This window comes from Coregonus lavaretus (assembly GCF_964263955.1).
Source record: "Coregonus lavaretus genome assembly, contig: HAP1_SCAFFOLD_875, whole genome shotgun sequence".
Taxonomy (NCBI): domain Eukaryota; kingdom Metazoa; phylum Chordata; class Actinopteri; order Salmoniformes; family Salmonidae; genus Coregonus; species Coregonus lavaretus.
This window is the reverse complement of record NW_028157683.1, coordinates 179,658-203,066: the sequence shown is the minus strand read 5'-3', so window position 1 is coordinate 203,066 and position 23,409 is coordinate 179,658. Positions and strand designations below refer to the sequence as shown.

General features: G+C 42.8%; 1 protein-coding gene and 1 pseudogene across 3 annotated transcripts in view; one reads left to right on the top strand and one right to left on the bottom strand.

Annotated features, from left to right (window-relative positions):
- The window catches only part of LOC311125075 (solute carrier family 35 member E3-like), a 31,233-nt pseudogene that overhangs the window by 3,750 nt on the left and 4,074 nt on the right, over positions 1 to 23,409 (bottom strand). The gene's annotated exons all lie outside the window — the stretch shown is intronic.
- On the top strand, positions 18,559 to 20,297 carry LOC311125066 (F-box only protein 5-like). 2 transcript variants are annotated; one of them, XM_084199139.1, is made up of 4 exons: positions 18,559 to 18,747; positions 18,876 to 18,963; positions 19,225 to 19,314; positions 19,608 to 20,297. In XM_084199139.1, the coding sequence occupies exons 1-4, from the start codon at positions 18,644 to 18,646 to the stop codon at positions 19,857 to 19,859; spliced, it is 534 nt and encodes a 177-aa protein (XP_084055265.1). In that variant the 5' UTR covers positions 18,559 to 18,643; the 3' UTR covers positions 19,860 to 20,297. The 2 variants fall into 2 exon arrangements, with proteins under 2 accessions (XP_084055265.1, XP_084055266.1); XM_084199140.1 differs by lacking the exon at positions 19,225 to 19,314 and having other exon boundaries at positions 19,608 to 20,296.

Genomic DNA, 23,409 nt, shown 5'->3' with positions numbered 1-23,409 from the left:
TAGTTAACGCAGAATTCCTCATTTCTATAATATAATATGCCATTTAGCAGACGCTTTTATCCAAAGTGACTTACAGTCATGCGTGCGTACATTATAAAAAAAAAAAATGGTGTATGGGTGGTCCTGGGGATCGAACCCGTTACAAGCACCGTGCTCTACCAACTGAGCTACAGAGGACCACTTTTTCACGAAAGGAACAAATATAAAACGTGTAAGAAATCTCTAAATGCAGATCTAAAATGGTTCTTATTGTCATTTCTGCATCAGACTATTTTTGTGCTTCAATTGCACTTTGCACTGATGAGATTCAGGAACTGGCAGACAGCGCTCTGACTGATGTGGAGCTTTTTTCTCAGGTACTTTTCTCAGTGTAGACAGTCTACTTTTCTCCATAAAATTCAAGATTTACTTGAAACAAAACATTCGGAACTGTAGCCCATGGGTCTCCCGGTCGCGGCCGGCTACGACAGAGCCTGGATTTGAACCAGGATCTCTAGTGGCACAGCTAGCACTGCGATGCAGTGCCTTAGACCACTGCGCCACTCACAGACTGAGTATTGCTGAGTATTGCTGACCAGAGCCTTCTCTAACAAAGTCAAAACGTTCTTTAATGTCCCACCCTCAGATACAGATGGTGCCTGGTCTGGTTCACGGCCACATTGAGAAAAAGATGACACATTAGGTCTTTTCACAGGACCCTCCTGAGGGCAGTCAAAAACGGCAGCCACCTGCTGTGGAAGTTGTGTTCTACATGCTTTACGTTCCCTTAACAGTTCATCCAACCGATCCTGTACCTCACTGGCTGTCCAGTCACCAATGGGTTTGCTCTTGAACACTTGGGCCAACTCTTTATCAGGACAGTTGCATACAAACATGACTGCCAACTCTGAGCACTGATTGGGTAAGGTCCTGCCCTCACTCACAAGGTACTGTTCGGCTGCCTCTGCAGCTTTGTTAAGCCTAATCCAGAAATCTATTGGACCCTCATTAGCATATGGTTTGATTGAATAGAAATCAGCTAATGGCATACCTGAGCAGACAGTATCCCCAAAGTGTTGCTTGAAAACACTGAACACCGCCTTAACATCTGTGACAACAAGGTTGTTACGCTTCCAGACTTTGGTCACATCCCGTGCCCTCCCCATGAGCCTAGACATCACCTCCCCAACATTCCCAGACCCAGTGTAACCCCTCTTCTCTAGGTAGACTTCCATTAACTCCTCCCACTCCAGGACAGAGTACTTATCTGAGCCATCACCCCTAAAAAGAGGTGGAGCACTAACATCTGACTTCACAACCAGATTCAGCTTGGACGCATCAATAAAGGTTGACCCACACTGCTCAGGCAGGGGAAACTGCTGGGGTTGGTGAGGGGGACGGGCAGGAGAAAGACTTGAAACCCCAGGCTGCAGTAAACTCGCTCTGATAGATTCTCCTATCTCTGAACCAATCTGCTTAATAAGGTCACTAAGCTGACTCGGAGGCGTCCCATTATCACCGAGTACTGTGGATGATGGTACATCAAAAGACAGAGGTGGGATACCCTGGTCAGGTGGAACAAACAGCCTACCCCTCCCAGTGCTTGCAAACTCAAGACTAGCAAACGCTCTACTCCCAGGAGCTGACTGTACAATTGGTGTAAATGGAAGGACACCCCTCCCTCTACCCACACTAAAATCCCCAGCATAACACGTCTTATGGATTTGAGAATCTTCCATGGCTCAACAGAGCACTAAAATACAATGTAATTTAGTGCATTCAAATACCCAAAAAAATTAATGCAATAAAAAAATTCATCCAAAACATACAAATAAGCACGAATACCTGTATCTAATGAATATGCTACATTCACTTTCACTGTTCACAGTATATATTCACTTACAGTAAGCCATCAACAAATTCACATGCGCAGGTCGTGCACCTCATCCACATGCACAGCTCCGGCGGTCGGCTTGAGCTGACCAGTCGGCAGGTCACGTAATTAGGACACTGCCACAACTGGAATTCTGATGGTTGGATAATTTTTATTCGACCTGCACACGAAGAGACAACACACAATATGTTAGCTCTTGGTGCAGCCACAGCTCTCGGGCACCTTGCTAGTTGAAGGTCAGGCAAAAGAGAACAGGTGCTGCATGCACACATTCAGTGCCTAACAACACACTATACAATACAAGTAAAATGATATACAACATAATTCTGACAAAATAAATGACATACCTGTACACGAAGAGACAACACACAATAGTTTAGCCCTTGGTGCAGCCACCGCTCTCGGGCACCTGCGTGAGCACATAGAAACTCACTCAAACACTGCCCCAAATACTCCCGAGTTACAATAGGTACCCTAATTAGCGAGCTCGGTGAAAGTTGTTAACATACATCTTTATATTGTCCACATTGTAACAAAACCTGTAGTTGCGTAACAGCACTTTGTGTTACTTTACCACAGTTTTATATCGACAAATTACGGCGCCAAGGACAACATACCTTGCTAGTTGAAGGTCAGGCAAAAGACAACAATAAGAGGGTACATAAATACAGATAACCCGCGATGGACCAAACCAAAATATACACAACTTTTACAATTAGGTGTATTTGCAATATAGATACATAAAAATGTTTGTACACCAAAAAATAACATTAGCTATGCAGCTGTAATTAAATAAAGAAACCACATTGAATTATTATTATTATTAATTTATTAACATCCCCTCTTGACCTGGCCTACTCGAACTGTCCTTGTGTGCAATTTGGAGCATAATCTAGGGGAACAACATCACACTACTACACATATAATTCAAGTTATACCTTTATTGTCATTCATGCTCTTATTTTTAACCTAGTAGTTTTGCAAAAGTGTAACCTGCGTCAATTCTAGGAAATATTGGAATAACGTGCTTAAGAGGAGCCCTGACACGCACAACAGGATAACACAACTACCACATTTTCAATTGACAATCATTGATTTAAATGGATGTGGTCAATAGATTTGTATAGGCATATATACTAATTTAATTTAACTTGTAAGCCAAGGTTGGATTAGTAGGTCTATGCAACTTGCACCTGGATAACCGCGTCATGAATCGGAACGGGCTCCAACGTCCTCATATACACATTATGACAAAATAAAGATCTTAATATTTCACGAAATAAAGATATAGAAGAAAACAGGTTCTAGAAACTCAATTTCTCCATGGCAATAGAATGTAAACATGTATGTTGCGCCAAACATAACCAAATATCGCCTACAACTCAATTCTCAGCGCAGCATATTGGACGACTCCACAGGCATTGATCATTCGCGACTTTAAGTCATTCCTGTTATCTCTAGAGCATCCCGTATATTTATAGCGCTGCATTTCGTCCCCCTCTGACCATGGATAGGGTTGGGAGCATTCCTGAGTTCACTTATGGTCCCACTAAGGTAATCTTAGGAGATATTCCTTTTGGCATACTGTAAATGCCTGTGCATAATGTACCTAATAAAGCATAATTGTTTTAATTATCTTCAAAGGAATTCTGTAGAAGCAGCCTTTATTTTCAGACTCTGCAGGCCTGCTGCGAGGAAGCATATTACAATAAACAGGTAAGATTCATCCCACAAAAAAAGTAACCACAGAAAAAAAGAGATAGATTTAATCCCAAAACAAGAGTTTTATTTCAAGACAGTTTAGAGAAGATGGTCATAAGAGTTTTTAATATCACTTGCAAATTGTGAGACATGAGCAGTTGTGAAATGTTGCGAGAGGCCCTTCTGAAAGCACATTATATGGTCTTTAGTGGCACGGTCTCACACCTTACCTCATCTTGCAGAAGAAGTTCATGGTCCACTATCTGCTGCTCCAGAGTCGAGGCCAGGTCTTGCCCCATGTCACCATGGAGCACATGAGCGACTGGCTGGTGTCTCAGGGCAAAAAATCCCTTAGGGAGAGGTGAGTACCACGTCAGCTCTCACCTTCACTGCCATTCTCTGTCACCAGCAGCACTCCAGGAGGTGTGGGTAAAATAAACAACAGATAAATAGGAAGCCAGGAAAGTTGAAATGCTTTGTGTTTTATTTGAAGGGTGTGGAAGGAAACCCTGGAGGAGGGGAACGAACTCGCTCGGCTGGTAAGAGAATGAGAGTTAGAGACTTAGACTATCAGTCAGTGAGCTCCTTTCTAGCCTTTCAACAACTAGTCAGTACAGCAGAATATATCTGTTGTGAAATTACACTAATGGGACTTCCTGTTTCCTACGGCAGACCTGGGAAGTAAACACCTGCCTAAAAATGATTGACATGGAGCACAAGGCTGTCTGCAAGCTCCGCCGCTCTATGCACCCCACCTCTCCAGCTGGCGCTGACATGTGAGTTCCATGTACTGCCCCGCATACGGCTTGCTCCATTCATCTACACATCTGGAGCTATGCAGAAAAAAACTAGGGCAGTGTTCTCTGTGTGAACATTGCACATTGTTTAGCTTTCTCTGCTGCTTTTTGTTGATTTCAGCGACCCCAAGGTCCACATCATCATGGAGAGAGCTGTGAGGAGCATTCAGGACAAGCTGTCCAATAAGCCCTGTAGCAACCTGCTCAGCCCATCCCAGGTGGTGGTGGAGCTGGTGCCCAGGATCCTCCTGGCCCTGTGGCTTCAGCCAGAGGAAGGCCATTCAGATCACCCCATCCTCCTAAGCGGGATGGCTGTGAGTATGGTGGTGGCCGTAGGGGAGAAGCTCTCCAGCATGTTGAAGGCCTCTTCTCCTCACACCCCTTTCTCCCGGGCTGCTGCTTTTGACTCTGTGAGGTCGATCCTCGGGAGAATCAGCCAGTCCTTCTCCCTGGATGACATCAAGACCCCTTTTTTATGAGCTCTGTCTGTGCCTTTGTGGCGGACGAGGTGAAAAGCTACTTCCAGCCTACTGCAGACACCCTGCGAGTTCCCCCTGTCCTAGTGGTGGCCTTCTCCGCCACACTACCAGCTGATATCCAAGCAGGTGAGTAGCACTCATAGAAAGCACTCTGACAGATGCCTTTTGTCATGACATCCTGGTGCCTTGTAGTAGTAAAGCCAATCAGGATTTTAATTGTCACCCCTAACACAGATGCAGACCCAGCTTCTTCCCACCCGGAGGTTGTGGACATCACCCCTAACACAGAGAAAGACCCGGCTTCTGCCCACCTGGAGGTTGAGGGATTCACCCCTAACACAGAGTTTGACCCAGCTTCTCCCCACCTAGATGTTGTTGACATCACCCGTAGCAGAGAGGAAGACCCGGCTTCTTCCCACATAGTGGTTGTGGACATCACCCCTAACACAGAGGCACACCTGGCTTCTTCCCACCTGGAGGCTGCTGACAAAACCCGTAGCACAGAGGCAGACCCGGTATCTTACCACCTGGAAGTTGAGGACATCACCCCTAACACAGAGGCACACCTGGCTTCTTCCCATCAGGAGCTTGTGGACATCACCTCAAACACAGAGGCAGACCCGGGTTCTTCCCACCTAGAGATTGCGGTCATCAACCCTAACAAAGAGGCACACCTGGCTTCTTCCCACCTGGAGGTTGTGAACGTCACCCCTAACACAGAGGCTGAGACGGTTTCTACCCACCTGAAGTTTGTGGACATCACCCCTAACACAGAGTCAGACCCTGCTTCTTCCCACCGTATGGTTGTTGACATCACCCATAACTCAGAGGCAGACCCAGCATCTTCCCACCTGGAGGTTGTGGACATCACCCCTAACAAAAAGGCACACCTTGCTTCTTCCCACCTGGAGGTTGTGGACATCACCCCTAACAAAGAGGCACACCTGGCTTCTTCCCACAAGGAGCTTGTGGACATCACCCCTAACACAGAGGCTGAGACGGCTTCTTCCCACCTGAAGTTTGTGGTCATCACCCCTAACACAGAGTTAGACCCGGCTTCTTCCTATCAGGAGGTTGTGGAAACCACCCCTAACACAGAGGCAGACCCGGCATCTTCCCACCTGGAGCTTATGGACATCACCCCTAACAAAGAGGCACACCTTGCTTCTTCCCACCTGGAGGTTGTGGACATCACCCCAAACACAGAGGCAGACCCGGCTTCTTCCCACCTGAAGGTTGTGGACATCAACCCTAACACAGAGGCAGATCCTGCTTCTTCCCACCTGGAGTTTGTGGACATCACCCCTAACACAGATGCAGACCCGGCTTCTTTCCACCTAGAGGTTGTGGACATCACCCCAAACACAGAGGCAGATCCTGCTTCTTCCCACCTGGAGCTTGTGGACATCACCCCTAACACAGAGGCAGATCCTGCTTCTTCCCACCTGGAGTTTGTGGACATCACCCCTAACACAGATGCAGACCCGGCTTCTTCCCACCTAGAGGTTGTGGACATCACCCCAAACACAGATGCATACCCTGCTTCTTCACTCTTGGAGGTTGTGGACGTCACACCTGAAGAAAAGCCTCTCATGGTGGCCGTCTACGCCACTCTGCCATCTGACATCCAAGCAGGTGAGTAAGACTTATAGAAAGCACTCTGACAGGTGGCGTTCATCATGATAACATGTAAAGTGTTGGTCCCATGTTTCATGAGCTGAAATAAAAGATCCCATTCAACTGGCCAGTATTTAGAACCTACGGTTTGCATTTATTTACATTCTGTCCCGCTTTTGTCCCTTTCCAGAGGATGTTGCTGTGGTCACCCTGGACGTCACCCCACACGTCACCAAGGACGTGACCCTGGATGTTCCGTCCAGGGCGAGGAAAGGGGCAGTCCAGCGTTTTTTTTGCAGGCTTTGGAGGGCAGTGTGCTGCTGCGCTTGCCACAAGGAAGAGGAGGAACAATATTAACTATTCATTAGACCAGAAACAGGATTGAACCATATACCATTAAATTCTTTGCATTATAGTTGCCTTCAATTCTGATTTTCTTCTGTTTAATTCTTAATTAATTTCAGAACATTTCTCTAAACTTTGTGGAGTAGGTTGTATAAATAGGTGGGAAACATCCCAATCCCAATTTTAATGCTTTTAATAATTAACTTATAACATTTTTTTTAGATGTATTATTTGACAAAAAAGTGGAGGGCGCGACTAAAAAAACTTTAATCATCATAGAAAACTCTTGCTCACTATTAAAAATGCATTGTTTTATATAAGCAAGGTTAAAAGATTAACGTTTCGGCCTAGTCTATGACAATATGCAAGTTGTGTTTGCCCAGTTAAAGGGGGACCCAGACTCACCCTGGTTCTTGAGGGTTGCAGACACTGAATAATTATCATTTGAAATAAATGGCACTTTTCAAGTCTTGACTAAAAATCTTTAATGAATATGAATTTAAATACAATTGACTTGAGGATCAGAGCAGGCAGACTGACTGGCTTGCCCTGAAGGCCCTCTGCCTCTACCTCTGTGTGGTTAATCTCAGCCAAGAGGTTGTATGGGTTGTCTGTCTCTCTCTGTGTGTGAATCACTATCACTATGACCTCTCGCTCCGCCTGCCCGTTGGCCTGATTAGAAGGCTTCCCCTCTCATTCCTTGTTCACAGGAGCAGGGGTGATGGCATCCGGGGTAACCTCCTCCTCTCCTGTATCTAACCCATCTTTCTGGCTGTGAGTTCGACTGAGGTCACTCGTTCTCTCTCCCAGGGTGATGGATAGTTTCTCCTCCTCTGTGTCTTGTGTATTTTCTACATTGTAGAATAATAGTGAAGACATCAAAACTATTAAATAACACATATGGCATCATGTAGTAACCCAAAACGTGTTACACATATCAAAATATATTTCAGATTTGAGATTCTTCAAAGTAGCCACCCTTTGCCTTGATCACAGCTTTGTACATACAGAATAATACGAAATGTTCTGAGACCAGGTTGCGCTTTCACCTCCCCCGGTAAGAGGGGAATAAGGCAACCTCAGAGTTACATTCAAGGATACTTTATTGACACACACGGATGAAATGGACATGGAAAGGTAGTGGAATGATAGTGGTCCTGTAATGGACAGATAACAGGGGTAATGAATATGCACAATAACTGATAGCACAAGTAGAGCAACAACGCTATTAACAAAGGAAGGGCTGTATTAATGGCATAATGCTACCTGCGGAGTATTACACAACACAGTAAAACACAGAGAGGCAACTTACAATAGGCAATGGTAGAAAATATAAAGAAGGCTGATAACTGAAGGGAGGAAGAAGTCTTTTGTCACAATCGTTTTCTTCTTCTTTTTTTTCCATTTGAGCCATGTCTCAGAGATGGGCCGAGTGCCCCTGAAAGTTTAAACAAAATGCCTCCCCTGAGAGTCCAACGCAGAAAGCCCTTTAGGGGGGTGTCACACAAACACACACACACACTTACCTTACCCTTAAGTGGTTAAGAACATTGTGCCAGTAACCGAAAGGTCGCTGGTTCGACTCCCCCAGCCGGGCAAAGTGGAAAGATCAGCCGTTCTGCTCTTGAGCAAGGCAGCGACAGGGCGCCGATGATGTGGACGTCGATTAAGGCAGCCCCCTGCACCTCTCTGATTCAGAGGAGTTGGGTTAAATGCTTAAGACACATTGCTGTTGAATGCATTCAGTTGTGCAAATGACTAGGTATCCCCTTTCCCTTACGTATTCTTATCTTTGATGATTTTCTATTGTTGTTGCATGGTGTATACCATGTGTATCCTGTATGTATGGCTAATAAAACTTGAAACTTACCTGACCTGCCAGTGTGCTCAGGGAATGGCGTCTCTGGATTTAAGGGAAACAAGCTGTGATTATCTTGTAACTCCTCCCTGGTTAGGAGCGACACTGTCTGAGGTGAAATATAGTTTAATAAGACCGTTTATAAACTCATGAGCTTATAGTTTGGGACACTTGTGTACTGACAGTTGACAGTGATACTGTTTATTTCAGTGACAACATGTTGCAGCTCTCTCTTGTGAAGGGAGCAGTGAGTCTGTGTGAGTGGAGATGGACAGGGCTGCTGCAGCATTGCCGCGTTGTGGATATTTAACACGTTAGCTTTGGCAGAGTTGTGTGGTGTGAAAACACACTGATTTCCTAAGTGCCAATCATATCAGCCTCGCCGTGAGAGAGGAAGCAGAGAGCAAACATCTGTGTGTGCTTGTGTGTGTGTGTGTGTGTGTGTGTGTGTGTGTGTGCCACTGGTAGCAGACTGGCCCGTGTCTGTCTGACTTTCTGTCTGTGTGTGTGAGGGTGACCCTCCTTCCCTCCCTGGGTTCAAGAGGCCCTGGGTTCTCCTACATGTCACTATCACCCTGAGTTACGACACCAGGGTCTCTACCTCTCTCTCCCCTGCCTCCCTCCTTCTCTCCCTTCATCCATCCCTCCTTCTCTCCAGCCGGGAGTCACCCATCCGAAACGATGTTAAAACAGGGTCATCACCCGCGTACACTTAAAGGGTGTCAGTTTAACCTGCTCTGAAATACTTACGGCTATTATTATATCTTATAAATCATTAAGAAAGTGTAATTATACGAACATTTCATGGAGGAAATGTGCAAGATGACACATGGGAAGGATAATTTAATGGGCCAGCAAGTCCCAGCACTGTGAGAGAAAATATTGAGGTTAGGTTTCTTTTTTACTGCACTGCCGTAGGGGTGGGGAGACAGAGTTAGAGAGAGAGAGAGAGAGAGAGAGAGACAGTGAGGCCTCGTCAATATCCACAGCATGTAAAAATAACTTCTCATTTCACTCTTTAGACCAGGAGGCTATTCTTACTGTTTATGACATGAGGTTTATGATATGGAAATGTGAATGCATCACGTCTCCATATCATAAAACTCATGTCATAAACAGTGTCAACGTTTATGATCACTATGTTTGATGTACAGTTACAAGATGACATGGCGTCATACCCTGAGTTGTTCTGAACAGAATGAGCCTATGTTTGTCTATTGAGAAGAAACTTTGCTGCGGAACACACACCTAAATGCACTAATGCCTCCTTTCTATGCCCACCAACATTATGATCTGTTTCTCTGAATTGCCTTGTGAAAGCCTAACACTGTAAGATCGTATTTTATAATGTAGCTAGTCGTGTTGGAAATACAACAAGCTTTCAAATGATGCCCACCTGACCCAGATTGCGATATATAATGGTCCGTTTTGGGATTGAGTAAATAACAACTAATTGTGTGGTGGCGGGGATGCAAGGTTGTGCTCTAAACAAAACATTTACAAGTGTACTTGCTTTAGTTCCTCAACAGCACATCTAGGAGAGCTAAAAAAAAAACACCTTATAGTTGAAGACTCTTCTTTGAGTCATAAAAGTGCATTGAAATGACTTAGGAACTGTGTAGCCACTTGGAGACACCAGTTAGTCCTCTCATTCAAGCCCTTGTCATTTTTTTGTCTTATGTTGCACCTACCCCACATTTTCCAGGAATATTCTTATCATGTTTCTGAATGTATACAGAGTATTTTCAGATTTCGTTATCAACAAATGCTGCGAAAAGTACAGTAAATGTAAAATGCACACAGAATCAAGTGTAATGTTTGGATTCAGTCTTGTGTCAGGTGAACTGTTGTGTCCTCAACTTTGGTCTAATAATTTCCCCGTTATCTCCAAACTGTTCCCTTTCAATTGCTACCAGGTTTATGCATATGTTTCATATTTCTTCTGTAAGAAACATTTCAATTTAGCCCTATCCATATAGGCCAATTCCCATGAGTGTAGAGGGTTAATTGATGTTCCTAAACACATATATAAATCGAAGAGTTAAGTTGCTAATGTTCTATATTACTAAGAAACTCTATAAAAAAAAAGCTCTATAAAATGGGAACGTAATTGAGTTTATTACATTGCTAGGTGTTTTTTCGAGCGTGGTTATTCTACAATAATAGATTCAGTTAATGACAGTGGAACATCTGCTAATTCATACAAAAGTTAACAGTTATTATCATACCTGTGCAGATGTTAATAGGAAATGAATTGAATGCAGGCTGGTATATAAGGAGACATGAAAATACCTAGAAATGTCCTGTTCTGCCGTTGTTGTTGTTGTTGTTGTTGTTTGGGATGTAAGTGATACATGAAATGTCTCTTTAATCAGACATCTGTCAATCCAACAGGAATTACTCTGGGTTTCAAGTAGGTCTGGAGTTTGGGGAACCCCGGTTAGCTAGCTAATGTCATTAGCAAAGGTTAAACAGTAGACAAAGGTGGGAAACAAGGAGTCATTTTTAAAGTTAACGTTACAGGTATGAAATATTTTGTTACTTTACCTCAATTAAGCTTGCTATTATAGCTAGATATTGTGTTAGGCTATGATGTGTCGCATTTCATTTGATGCAGGCTGGCTAGTTTGTTGCAATGTTAGCTAACGTTAGTTAATGTCAACCAATTTGACTAGCTAACTAGCCATAACTGTCTGGCTTAGCTAACTAGCAATGGAGTTGAATATTCATTTAACGTTAGGTACAGTGGCGGCTCCTGAAAAAATTCTCAGGAGGGGCAATTTTTCTGATGATTTAGGTGACCTACACACATTTTTAAAAAGATATGTCCAGCAACAACATGAAGACAGGGGCAGCATATAAGTCAATACCAGAAGCATTTATTGACTGATCTCAAAAGTGTTGGCTTACAAAAGCAAAATAAGTTATCACAGTAAAAATAATCAAGGGTGGTCTTTCACATTCCTCAACACTGCATAAACAATATGTATGGCTTTGTAAAAATGAACAACCATATTCTGGCCAATTGTATAGATTTGTAAATATGAACAACCATATTCTGGCCAATTGTATAGATTTGTAAAAATGAACATGAACAGATTTTTTATTTTTTTGAATGGCAGTACCTTTCAAACATGTCTGCTTGCAGTAAGGTAGCACTCACAAGGTGGCCAGAGAAAGATAACCTTTCTTTGGTGTGATCCAGGATGGTGTTGCAGACCTCTTCAGACAGCCTCTGCTTCTCCTCTTCTCTCAAAGCTGTTCTGGGTCTTTTGGCTCCTGTTGCTTCTTGCAGCTGCTGTTGAGAGGAGTCCCTGAAGGCAAACAGACCAATGTGTTTGTTGGCTTTGTACAGTATTGTTGTCTATGTGATGCACAGGTATATGCAATGTATCCATGTATAGTACAAATACTTCAGTTCCACTTAAAATGGGCAGGGATGCATAAAGTCTTTAGTGTTTAAGTTAGCCTTTGTGTCTCACATAGCCTGGATGTTCAGCACAGTATACAGTGGTGCTCATAAGCTTATGATCCCATGCTAAAGTTGACTAAAAAAGAGGAATAAAAAAGAAAAGAAAATTGGTGTCCTTAAAGGTTGGATTTTCCAACTTTTTTAATTAAGTCATTAAGATCAATTTCCAAAAGATGATTTTTTAATTTTTTTATTCCTCTTTTTAGTCAGCTTTAGAATGTGTTCATACACTTATGAGCACCACTGTACAGTACACATAGTATATAAAATAAGATAGATTACACCACTGGCCATATATAATGACAATAATGTAATTTCAAACACAAATGCAGTCTCCTTTCATGCATACATTTTCAAATAAAGCTCTGCTTTGAGAAAGATCGAATGATATTGTTTAATCTTTATCTTACCTTATGGCCTGCACACTGCTTGCGAAGCTGTCGAGGGCACGTTTGATAAAGACAGCATCGATGTCCTTATTCTGTAGCTTCTGGTACGGTGGGCTGGTCAAATGAACCCAATGAACCCGTCCGGATGGCTTCAAAACATTCTATGAGGTCGTCTCGATTCTCGTAGACAGTGTTCACGACTCTGCTGTTGCTAACCTCATCGTTGTGGCGGCGGACAGCTAGCCTGTATCCCTCATCCAGTTGAGTGGCAATATTCACTCTCACCAAAGCAGACAATCTCAAACAGCTATCAATGTGGGTCTTTGACAGCTCATTTTTCTTAATCTTTTCTGAAAGATGGTGCATGTCGGTTACACCAGTCGCTGTCCAAGCGTTGCTGTCTGCCGTTCATGGTTACGTTACGTTACGTATGACGAAAGCGCGTGAGTGCAAGCCCTCAGACACCCATAGAGAATGTATTGAAAGCTCAGAAATTTGAAAAATAAATATTTTACATTAGAGGCTGTGAGAGACTTCTGGGCGATTTTCAACCTGACTGAAATCGCCCCAAAACGGGCGGGGACATTTGAAGCACGACTTTAGCCTGATTGGACATTTAGTGGCTGGCAGATCAGACGTGAACACTGAACTACTGTTGCCATGATATAATTGATTAGAAAAAAAATCCCTTCCTTTTCCCGTTTGGCAGTGCGTCGCCCATATCGCCCTATTGAACACACCGCCCATGGTTAGGTAACTAGTTAAACTGCTTAGTAGCTATACGTTTTCCAATAACGTTAATGTCAATATTACATATTGTCGTTTTAAGCGCAAAACGTACGCGCGTAAAATTAGAGGTTAGCTAGCGTTGGCTATCCTATGAATATAATATCCACAGAGTTAACATTACTATTATCTTTAATATAGTTAAGGTTAACGTTACTGGACTGATCTGATGCTGCCTACGATTAATGTTAACAATTATCGTTTAGTAGTGTCAAAGTCGCGTCAATTCAAATCTGGTATTAGGAACAAAAGAGGTCAACACGACTTCTAAGATATACTAGTTATTTTAATTAATGCAAAAACCTTCAATGGTAAACAGTGGAGGCTCCTGAAAAAATTCTCAGGGGGGGCAATTTTTCTGATGATTTAGGTGACCTACACACATTTAAAAAAAAGATACAGTGGGGAAAAAAGTATTTAGTCAGCCACCAATTGTGCAAGTTCTCCCACTTAAAAAGATGAGAGAGGCCTGTAATTTTCATCATAGGTACACGTCAACTATGACAGACAAATTGAGAAAAAAATATCCTGAAAATCACATTGTAGGATTTTTTATGAATTTATTTTCAAATTATGGTGGAAAATAAGTGTTTGGTCACCTACAAACAAGCAAGATTTCTGGCTCTCACAGACCTGTAACTTCTTCTTTAAGAGGCTCCTCTGTCCTCCACTCGTTACCTGTATTAATGGCACCTGTTTGAACTTGTTATCAGTATAAAAGACACCTGTCCACAACCTCAAACAGTCACACTCCAAACTCCACTATGGCCAAGACCAAAGAGCTGTCAAAGGACACCAGAAACAAAATTGTAGACCTGCACCAGGCTGGGAAGACTGAATCTGCAATAGGTAAGCAGCTTGGTTTGAAGAAATCAACTGTGGGAGCAATTATTAGGAAATGGAAGACATACAAGACCACTGATAATCTCCCTCGATCTGGGGCTCCACGCAAGATCTCACCGCGTGGGGTCAAAATGATCACAAGAACGGTGAGCAAAAATCCCAGAACCACACGGGGGGACCTAGTGAATGACCTGCAGAGAGCTGTAACAAAGCCTACCATCAGTAACACACTACGCCGCCAGGGACTCAAATCCTGCAGTGCCAGACGTGTCCCCCTGCTTAAGCCAGTACATGTCCAGGCCCGTCTGAAGTTTGCTAGAGTGCATTTGGATGATCCAGAAGAGGATTGGGAGAATGTCATATGGTCAGATGAAACCAAAATATAACTTTTTGGTAAAAACTCAACTCGTCGTGTTTGGAGGACAAAGAATACTGAGTTGCATCCAAAGAACACCATACCTACTGTGAAGCATGGGGGCGGAAACATCATGCTTTGGGGCTGTTTTTCTGCAAAGGGACGAGGACGACTGATCCGTGTAAAGGAAAGAATGAATGGGGCCATGTATCGTGAGATTGAGTGAAAACCTCCTTCCATCAGCAAGGGCATTGAAGATGAAACGTGGCTGGGTCTTTCAGCATGACAATGATCCCAAACACACCGCCCGGGCAACGAAGGAGTGGCTTCGTAAGAAGCATTTCAAGGTCCTGGAGTGGCCTAGCCAGTCTCCAGATCTCAACCCCATAGAAAATCTTTGGAGGGAGTTGAAAGTCCATGTTGCCCAGCGACAGCCCCAAAACATCACTGCTCTAGAGGAGATCTGCATGGAGGAATGGGCCAAAATACCAGCAACAGTGTGTGAAAACCTGGTGAAGACTTACAGAAAACGTTTGACCTGTGTCATTGCCAACAAAGGGTATATAACAAAGTATTGAGAAACTTTTGTTATTGACCAAATACTTATTTTCCACCACAATTTGCAAATAAATTCATTAAAAATGCTACAATGTGAATTTCTGGAATTTTTTTCTCATTTTGTCTGTCATAGTTGACGTGTACCTATGATGAAAATTACAGGCTTCATCTTTTTAAGTGGGAGAACTTGCACAATTGGTGGCTGACTAAATACTTTTTTCCCCCACTGTATGTCCAGCAACAACATGAAGACAGGGGCAGCATATAAGTCAATGCCAGAAGCATTTATTGACTGATCTCAAAAGTGTTGGCTTACAAAAGCAAAATAAGTTATCACAGTAAAAACAATCAAGGGTGTTCTTTCACATTCCTCAACACTGCATAAACAATATGCATTTCCATAAACAAATGAAATATCAGCTGAAAATACAGCATCTTGGTATTTGTTCAGATTGCAGGATCAACAAGAGCTTTTACCACATTTTTTGCCTCATGGTTGAATTGGAAATATGTGCACCTGAGCATAATTCACAACAAGCAAGCAGGAGCTTTTGATAGAGGCTACTGAAAACATTGATGCAAGTTATTGGTAATAAGAAATTTTTATAGACTTCCATATTCTGCCCTCTTGTATAGATTTGTGAAAATGAACAGTGATAGACATTTTGCCTGAAAACAGAATTTGAAAATAATTTCTAGAAAAGGTAAACACAGCTATCTGTATGGCTTTGTAAAAATGAACAACTATATTCTGGCCAATTGTATAGATTTGTAAATATGAACAACCATATTCTGGCCAATTGTATAGATTTGTAAAATGAACATGAACAGATTATAATTTTTTTAAAACTTTTTTTAAAATTAAAAATAACTATTTTAAACAACATCAACTGTGAACTGATTTGGGCGTGTGTGTGTTAAAGAGACAGACAGGGAGGGACAAAGAGAGAGAGAGGCTACATTACTTGTACTGAAACTGTTCTCTTCTCTCTTTCAATGCAGCAAAGCGGTCAATGACTTTCTCATTGAAATCAGGCATGCTGAGGACTAGTTCCCTCTCCATGGAAAGCATGGCCAGTGCATTCAGACGTTCCTGGCCCATTGAATTTCGCAGGAATGTCTTAACTCGTGTCAAAGTTGAGAAACATCTCTCAGCTTCAGCTGTTGTCATGGGAGTAGTTATGAGGATGTTCAACAGAGTCACAGTCTCAGAGAACGTCTCCTGGAGGTTGTAGCTCATGAGAACCTGGTACAGTGCCAGTGCACCACGGTTTGACTTTCTCGTCATCGGCAAAAAGACCGTTCAGTCTCTCCAAAAGCACACTGGCGATTGAGACTGAGGTTGATTCCGAGATGGGAAGGAACTCAAAAAAGCGCTCCTGCACTTTGTGGTTGCTATCTATGTACCTCAGCACAAGCACCAGCTGTGTCTGTGTAGAAACGTCCGTGGTCTCGTCAGCTTGGATAGCTACGAAGTTCGCCGACTTCACCTCCTCCACAATATGTTCCCTCATGACCGCTAGCATACACTCCAGTAGCTCTGAACGCTAGCCATCTTTTGATAGTAGTACGTGAATTGATTGACGCTGCTACCCACTCTTTTCTTAGTTACGTTCATGGTTATGTTCCGTATGACGAAAGCGCGTAAGTGCAAGCCCTCAGAAACCCATAGAGATTGTATTGAAAGCTCTGATATTTGAAAAAAAAAAAAGATTTTACATGAGAGGCTATGACAGACTTCTGGGGCGATTTTCAACCTGACTGAAATCGCCCCAAAAGGGGCGGGGCCATTTGAAGCACGACTTTAGCCTGATTGGACATTTAGTGGCAGATCAGACGTCTAGATTAGAACACTGATAACTACTGTTGCTGTGATATAATTGATTTGAAAAAAAATCCCTTTTCCCGTTTGGCAGTGCGTCGCCCATATCGCCCTAATGAACACACCGCCCCTGATGGTAAATATGATGTTTCGTATATACGGGCTCTCTGAGATGTCTCGCAGGACACCCCAGACAACTAAAAACATTGTTCCAGATTCAATACTCAAATACTCTGACAGAGAAAGTTTCCCACTTCTCTGCTGGCCAATTAGAGTAAAGACTTGAGCGTGGTTTAAACTTTCTCAGCCAATCCGTTGGTTCAGGGGTTGGTCTCATCTCCTCGGCGCCATTTGTTGCACACTTCAGCCAGGCACAAGATTATCATAACAACCTATCATAGTGAGAAGAGCCAGCTCCCTTAGACATCATTCCTATGTCCAAGGAAGGTTCACAGATCACAAAGAACCAGTATAGTCTAGCATTTGAAGACACAATCCTTATCTTATTTTACCCCCTAAAACAGCTCTTCACATCAATCACAGCCTTGCCAGGTGTCACAGCCTACATTAGGCCAGTCAAGAATGCATTCTTTCTAAGTTAGTCATCCCATCAATTTAGGAGAATAATAAATCCCCAATAGTAGTTAACTATAATATTTTACTCTAAATTAGTTGGCTAGCCGGTTAGCTAACCTGGCTAGCTAGTTAGCTATGCTGCAAGCTAAATTGGGGGGAACTAGGGTAGGGCGCCCTTTGATTTGGAGGGATTGCAGCTCTAAATTGTCCTAACTTTTTCATCAACCAAAACAATATCTAGCTAATGTTACATTTTAGAGAATGTAACTAACTCTAGTATGAGTGTGCAATCCACGGTGGTTTGATACAACGTGTTATGTAGCTACTGTAGCTAGCCAGTTTGTCGCGTTTTGATTGAGATGAAACTGGCTAATGCACCGTTTTATTTTCTCTTCCTCAGGGCTACAATTTGGGACCACAATCAGTCATTTAAAAATGAAGTGTCCGTCCAACTACGAGGAACCCCGGTTTCCATGCAACATGGAGAAACATGTCACATACGGCGGCAGGTAGCTTAGTGGTTAAGAGCGTTGTGCCAGTAACCGAAAGGTCGCTGGTTCTAATCCCTGAGCCGACTAGGTGACAAATCTGTCGATGTGCCCTTGAGCAAGGCACTTAACCCTAATTGCTCCTGTAAGTCGCTCTGGATAAGAGCGTCTGCTAAATGACAAAAATTAAAAAAAAAAAAAAAAAAAAAATACAAGGAGTCGGGCCTGAAAACCTCCCCACTAAAGGAATGCGTCCAAGTAGTAGTCAAACCACAGCTCTCACCATGTGTCACCACCGCTGCCAACTTTTGCCTCAAGGATGATGTGAAAGGTGTTCACAATAAGGAGAACAACCAACATGATGGGGTACTTGACGAGGTAAACCTAGGCTGTGAAGCATTCGAGGACATCGGTTTCCTCTCTTTACAGAACAGCCAGATAGAGGACGTTGATAACATAAAGGAACTAGAACAGTCTCCAGGACAGGATATATTCTCCCCATGTACTCCAGTTGCTGATTATCACAAGGCTAAGCATACTGCCTCAAAACTCCCCATACTGAAGTTTCAACACGCTGTATGCCAAGATCTCGCCAACAGTTTCAAGAGGACCCATAGCTATGACTGGTCTGTCATTAGCCGGCTAGCAGAGGACTCCGGCCTTGAAAGGGTTTTGGGTGGGAACATGGGCCTTGAATGTATGGCTGTTTTAAAAGCACTGCTGGAGAGGGACATGAAGCACATCCTCACCAGGATCCTGCATCTGCTAGGAGATGTCGACTTGATAAGGTAAATGACAAATGTAATAAGGTAAACATGTGACCTTTACTGGTCCTATGACAATTGTACAGGTTTTTCAACATGGAAATGTTTTTATACTCTTATCATGTATTCATTCATGGTGGTTTTCTTCACAGCTGTAGAAAAGTGAGCAAGACCTGGAGAAAAATCTACCAAGACAAGTCTGCACTCCGTAGATGCGACCAGGCTAAACAGAGACTCAGGGTAAGCGCTAACATTTAACTGGGGTTCCTTTAGTCATTGTATACCCTTTATCAGGTGTCAATGGTTTTGAACCACATTGATGGTTTGTTTTTTTTAGCTTGCAGAGGCTCCAAACTTTGCTAATCCCTTATGCTGATATGTTCTTAATCTGGATTCATTTACAGGGGCTCCTTCAAGTACTTCAATCTTAATTACCTAACCATAGGGTAATCCACTGCATGAATATTGTTTGGTAAATGGCAATGTCCGTTTTTGTTGTAGGACCCAAGAACTTCTGTAGGACTGGAGAATGTCGGCTCTTTGACACGAGACGCCGCCCTGTCCCGGGTTGTAATGACCTGTATGCAGAGGGTAGCTTCAACCCCTTATCCATAAGTCTAGCTATAGGATGCTCTCCCAGAGAGAAGGCACACCGTCGCTGTACTGCTCCCAGCAATCTCGCTTCAGAGAATACCAAGCGGTGACGGTTGCGCTATTCACTTTGCATGTAAAGGTTCAGATGGTGCTCAGTGTGTGTACTTATTGAGAGTTGGTGTCACCCTTCAATCAGTTCTAAGAAAGTAATTGACATGTTCATGTTACAAATGATACAATGAGTGAGTTATGCTCCATAGCCTTATACATTCTTTGCTTGTGTTCTCTAGGCTGCCAGTTTGCTGAAGCAGCACGAGTCGCTGAAGCCCTGTAAGCGCTGCGGCTCTCCTGCCAAGCACAACGCAGATGCCATGAGGGCCACCTGTACCCGCCTCAGCTGTGCCTTTGACTTCTGCACCCTGTGCCAGGGCCCTTTTCATGGCTCCTCAGCCTGCCACACAGGGCTGGCCCGGGGGCCTAGCAGCTCCAGAGCCATCCTCATCGGCAGCGCTCGCAGCAAGAGGAACGTCAGGCGCCTGTGAGATCAACGCCGCCCTGGATGAAGACTCAATAACGCACCTTTTTTAAAAACCAACTAAATTTTAACTATTATTTAGTAGTTTTATTCATGGACCTTTTAGCCCACTGCCTCCTCTCCACATACCAAAGGGATCTCGGCTATTGGAATACCCTGTATTAGAACACATTGTATTCTGTGACAATCCCGTGATGCCAGGTATTCGGCATTTGTCGTCAGAAAGCGACAATCTTACTGGAAGCCAAAAACAGAATGTTTACCTGAATTGTACATTCATTTTATATTTCTTAATGGAATATCCGTCCGTAAATATATTTGTCTGTTAAATGTGAAATGTAAATATTTATATTGTTGAAATAAATTTATCTTTTGCGATTTTCTAAATTGTTTTGTTTTTCTCCCAATTTATTTTTCTAAGCTACATACCGCCAGAAAACGCGCATGCATGCACAAACTTATTTTCTGAATTTAATCAAGCCGAGCATGTCACAATGCCACTTGCTTCAAAAGAGCTGACAACTGGTGAAACTAAGCCATTCATCCATTGGTGCCATACTGCAATGTATTTTCCAATGTAATTGGTAGTCCAGTCTTGTGGCTTTAACAAAGGTCTTCGGCCTCAACATGTCACCTCTTTTATAAAGGAGTAATGAAGCCATTGATGCCAATGAATTCATGAAAATGCATTACTTTTTAATTACAAATGAATTTCCACCAAGCTGCAAATGATTAACCTCAACTATGGCTCTCTCCTCTTGCTCCTCTCCCACACACTGCACAGAATTTCATATGCTTCTCTGAAATCCTCCGATTACTCACTATCTGGAAAGATGCATTGTTAACCTTAAGGAGTTGAAGACTAGGCATAGCTGAAAACGGACATTCTTTACACATTGACACCAGTGATTCATACTCCCTTCATGGTCAATGATTTCAGGCAATTAAGATATCATCAGTACATTGCTCAGGATAGCCGCTCAGTGGATTACTCTACTGAGGGTTTGATAATGTGCTATATCCGACTGACAACAGACCCATTATTCTAACAGTTTAGAATGAGGTGCAATTTGTTTTATGGTTCCTCTGTATGCCCATCTTAGTGGAGCCAAATCACACCTGTCTAAAAGTAACTCATGAGGTCCATGATAAGTTGACGACCCTCATTTTTTATGCAGACTAAAGGCTACATCATGTCAAACAAATTACTGGTATTCTCCAATAAAATCAAATTGGATGTGTAGGCTTATCTGTAAAGTTCATGTGTTTTTCACATATTGGGGGCATTTAATAATTGAGAAATGTAACAGCGATACTATACTGTACGTTCAATTAAAAAGTCTCTGGGTAATACAAACACAATTTCTCCCCAGTCTCACTAAAATTGATTTCATAGGCCTTATCTGCTGCCTGAAATAATCAGTGGTGCTTGCTCAAAGTCTATATGGTAAAGCAACGGGCCAACTTATTTCACAATTGTATCATCTTTCAATAGTGAAACATAATGCTCTCTGTGCATTAAAAGCATTTTGCTGTCACTCAAAAGAGATGCCTTTGTTTTTCTCCTGCAGACCCAATACATCAGTGGTTTTTCCAATTAGCCTTCCTCTCAGTGCACGTCCTCCCAGTCCATCGGTGTCTGGCCACAGTTGTGTCAGCTCCCTCTGTGCACCTCTATCCTGGGGTTGCTCTCTATTGCTGCCTGCTACACAAAATGTCAATGTGCAGTTGACCGTTCCGGCATGTGTCCTGCCAGCCGTGGTGACAAGTAGCCATTTTTGTGACTTCCCCCTCCTGCTCTGGGCAACGCCCTCGGGGGTGGAACTACACTGAACAAAAATATCAACGCAACATGTAAAGTGTTGGTCCCATGTTTAATGAGCTGAAATAAAAGACCCCGGAAATGTTCAATATGCACAAAAAGCTTATCTCAAAATGTGTGCACAAATTTGTTTACGTCCCTCTTAATGAGCATTTCTCTTTTGCCAAGATAATCCATCCACCTGACAGGTTTGGCATATCAAGAAGTAGATTAAACAGCATGATCATTACACAGGTGCACCTTGTGCTGGGAACAATAAAAGGCCACTCTAAAATGTGCAGTTTTCAACTGTACCGGACAGATGGCAGACAGCGTGTATTGCGCCTGTGTGGGCAGACGGTTTGCTGATGTCAACGTTTGTGAACAGAGTGCCCTGTGGTGGGGTTATGGTATGGGCAGGTATAAGCTACGGACAACGAACACAATTGCATTTTATCAATGGAAATTTGAATGCACAGAGATACCGTGACGAGATCCTGAGGCCCATTGTTGTGCCATTCATCTGCCGCAAAACCCTCATGTTTTAGCATGATAATGCACATCCCCATGTAGCAAGGATCTGGACACAATTCCTGGAAGCTGAAAATGTCCCAGTTCTTCCATGGCCTGCATACTCACCAGACATGTCACCCATCGAGCATGTTTGGGATGCTCTGGATTGACGTGTATGACAGCGTGTTCCAGTTCCTGCCAATATCCAGCAACTTCACACAGCCATTGAGGAGGAGTGGGACAACATTCCACAGGCCACAATCAACAGCCTGGTCAACTCTATGCGAAGGAGATGTCGCGCTGCATGAGGCAAATGTTGGTCACACCAGATACTGACTTGTTTTCTGATCCACACCCCTACCTTTAAAAAAAAAGGTATCTGTGACTAACAGATGCATATCTGTATTGCCAGTCATGTGAAATCCATAGATTAGGGCCTAATTAATTTATTTCAATTGACTGATTTCCTTATATGAACTGTAACTCAGTAAAATCGTTGAAATTGTTGAATGTTGCGTTTATATTTTTGTTCAGTGTAACTAGCACTTTTCCTCCCCCTCTCAACCGCCCCCTGTTTATATCTTCCAATAATAGATTGTAGTGTAAAGGAGAAAAATATTATTCATATATGTAGAGTATACAAAGAAGAAGATGCGATGCCCTAGGCTACCACTGAGTCAAACAATCAACATGTTGGCCGCTCAAATGACTGATAACTGTTGATTGGGATTTTCTGTCCAATTGGATTATGGTCACTATTTCTCACCTTCACAGAAGCGTTCTTATTCTAGATAGGTTCTTAAAGTAAGGCCATACACATTTACTTAAATGTTGAACGGATTCCCCTCTTCAATTTAATCAAAAATAAAATTAATATCTGAAAAAGTGATCCTGAGGCCCATTGTACTGAAAAAGTGCACGATTAGAGGATGCTTCCAGTAAAGAGATACACAACTTCCTCTTGGATTATGGCTGAATTATGCCTCTTTTAGCATCCCCAAGAGGCTATCATCTCTTAAAGTTGGTTGCCAGGTGTTGAACTAAGGTCACTATAGTATTTTAACAAGAAGGTCCACTTCTTGATTTGTATTTGCTTGCCACACAATCTGTTAAACATTTATTTACATTTGTATGGCCTAAATACTGAAAAAATGAACTAGGAATCTGTCTCATTCCATTATTTGTTGTGAACAGTTATTTGACTTATTAGTCCAAAAATAGTTCTGACATTAAATGTGACATT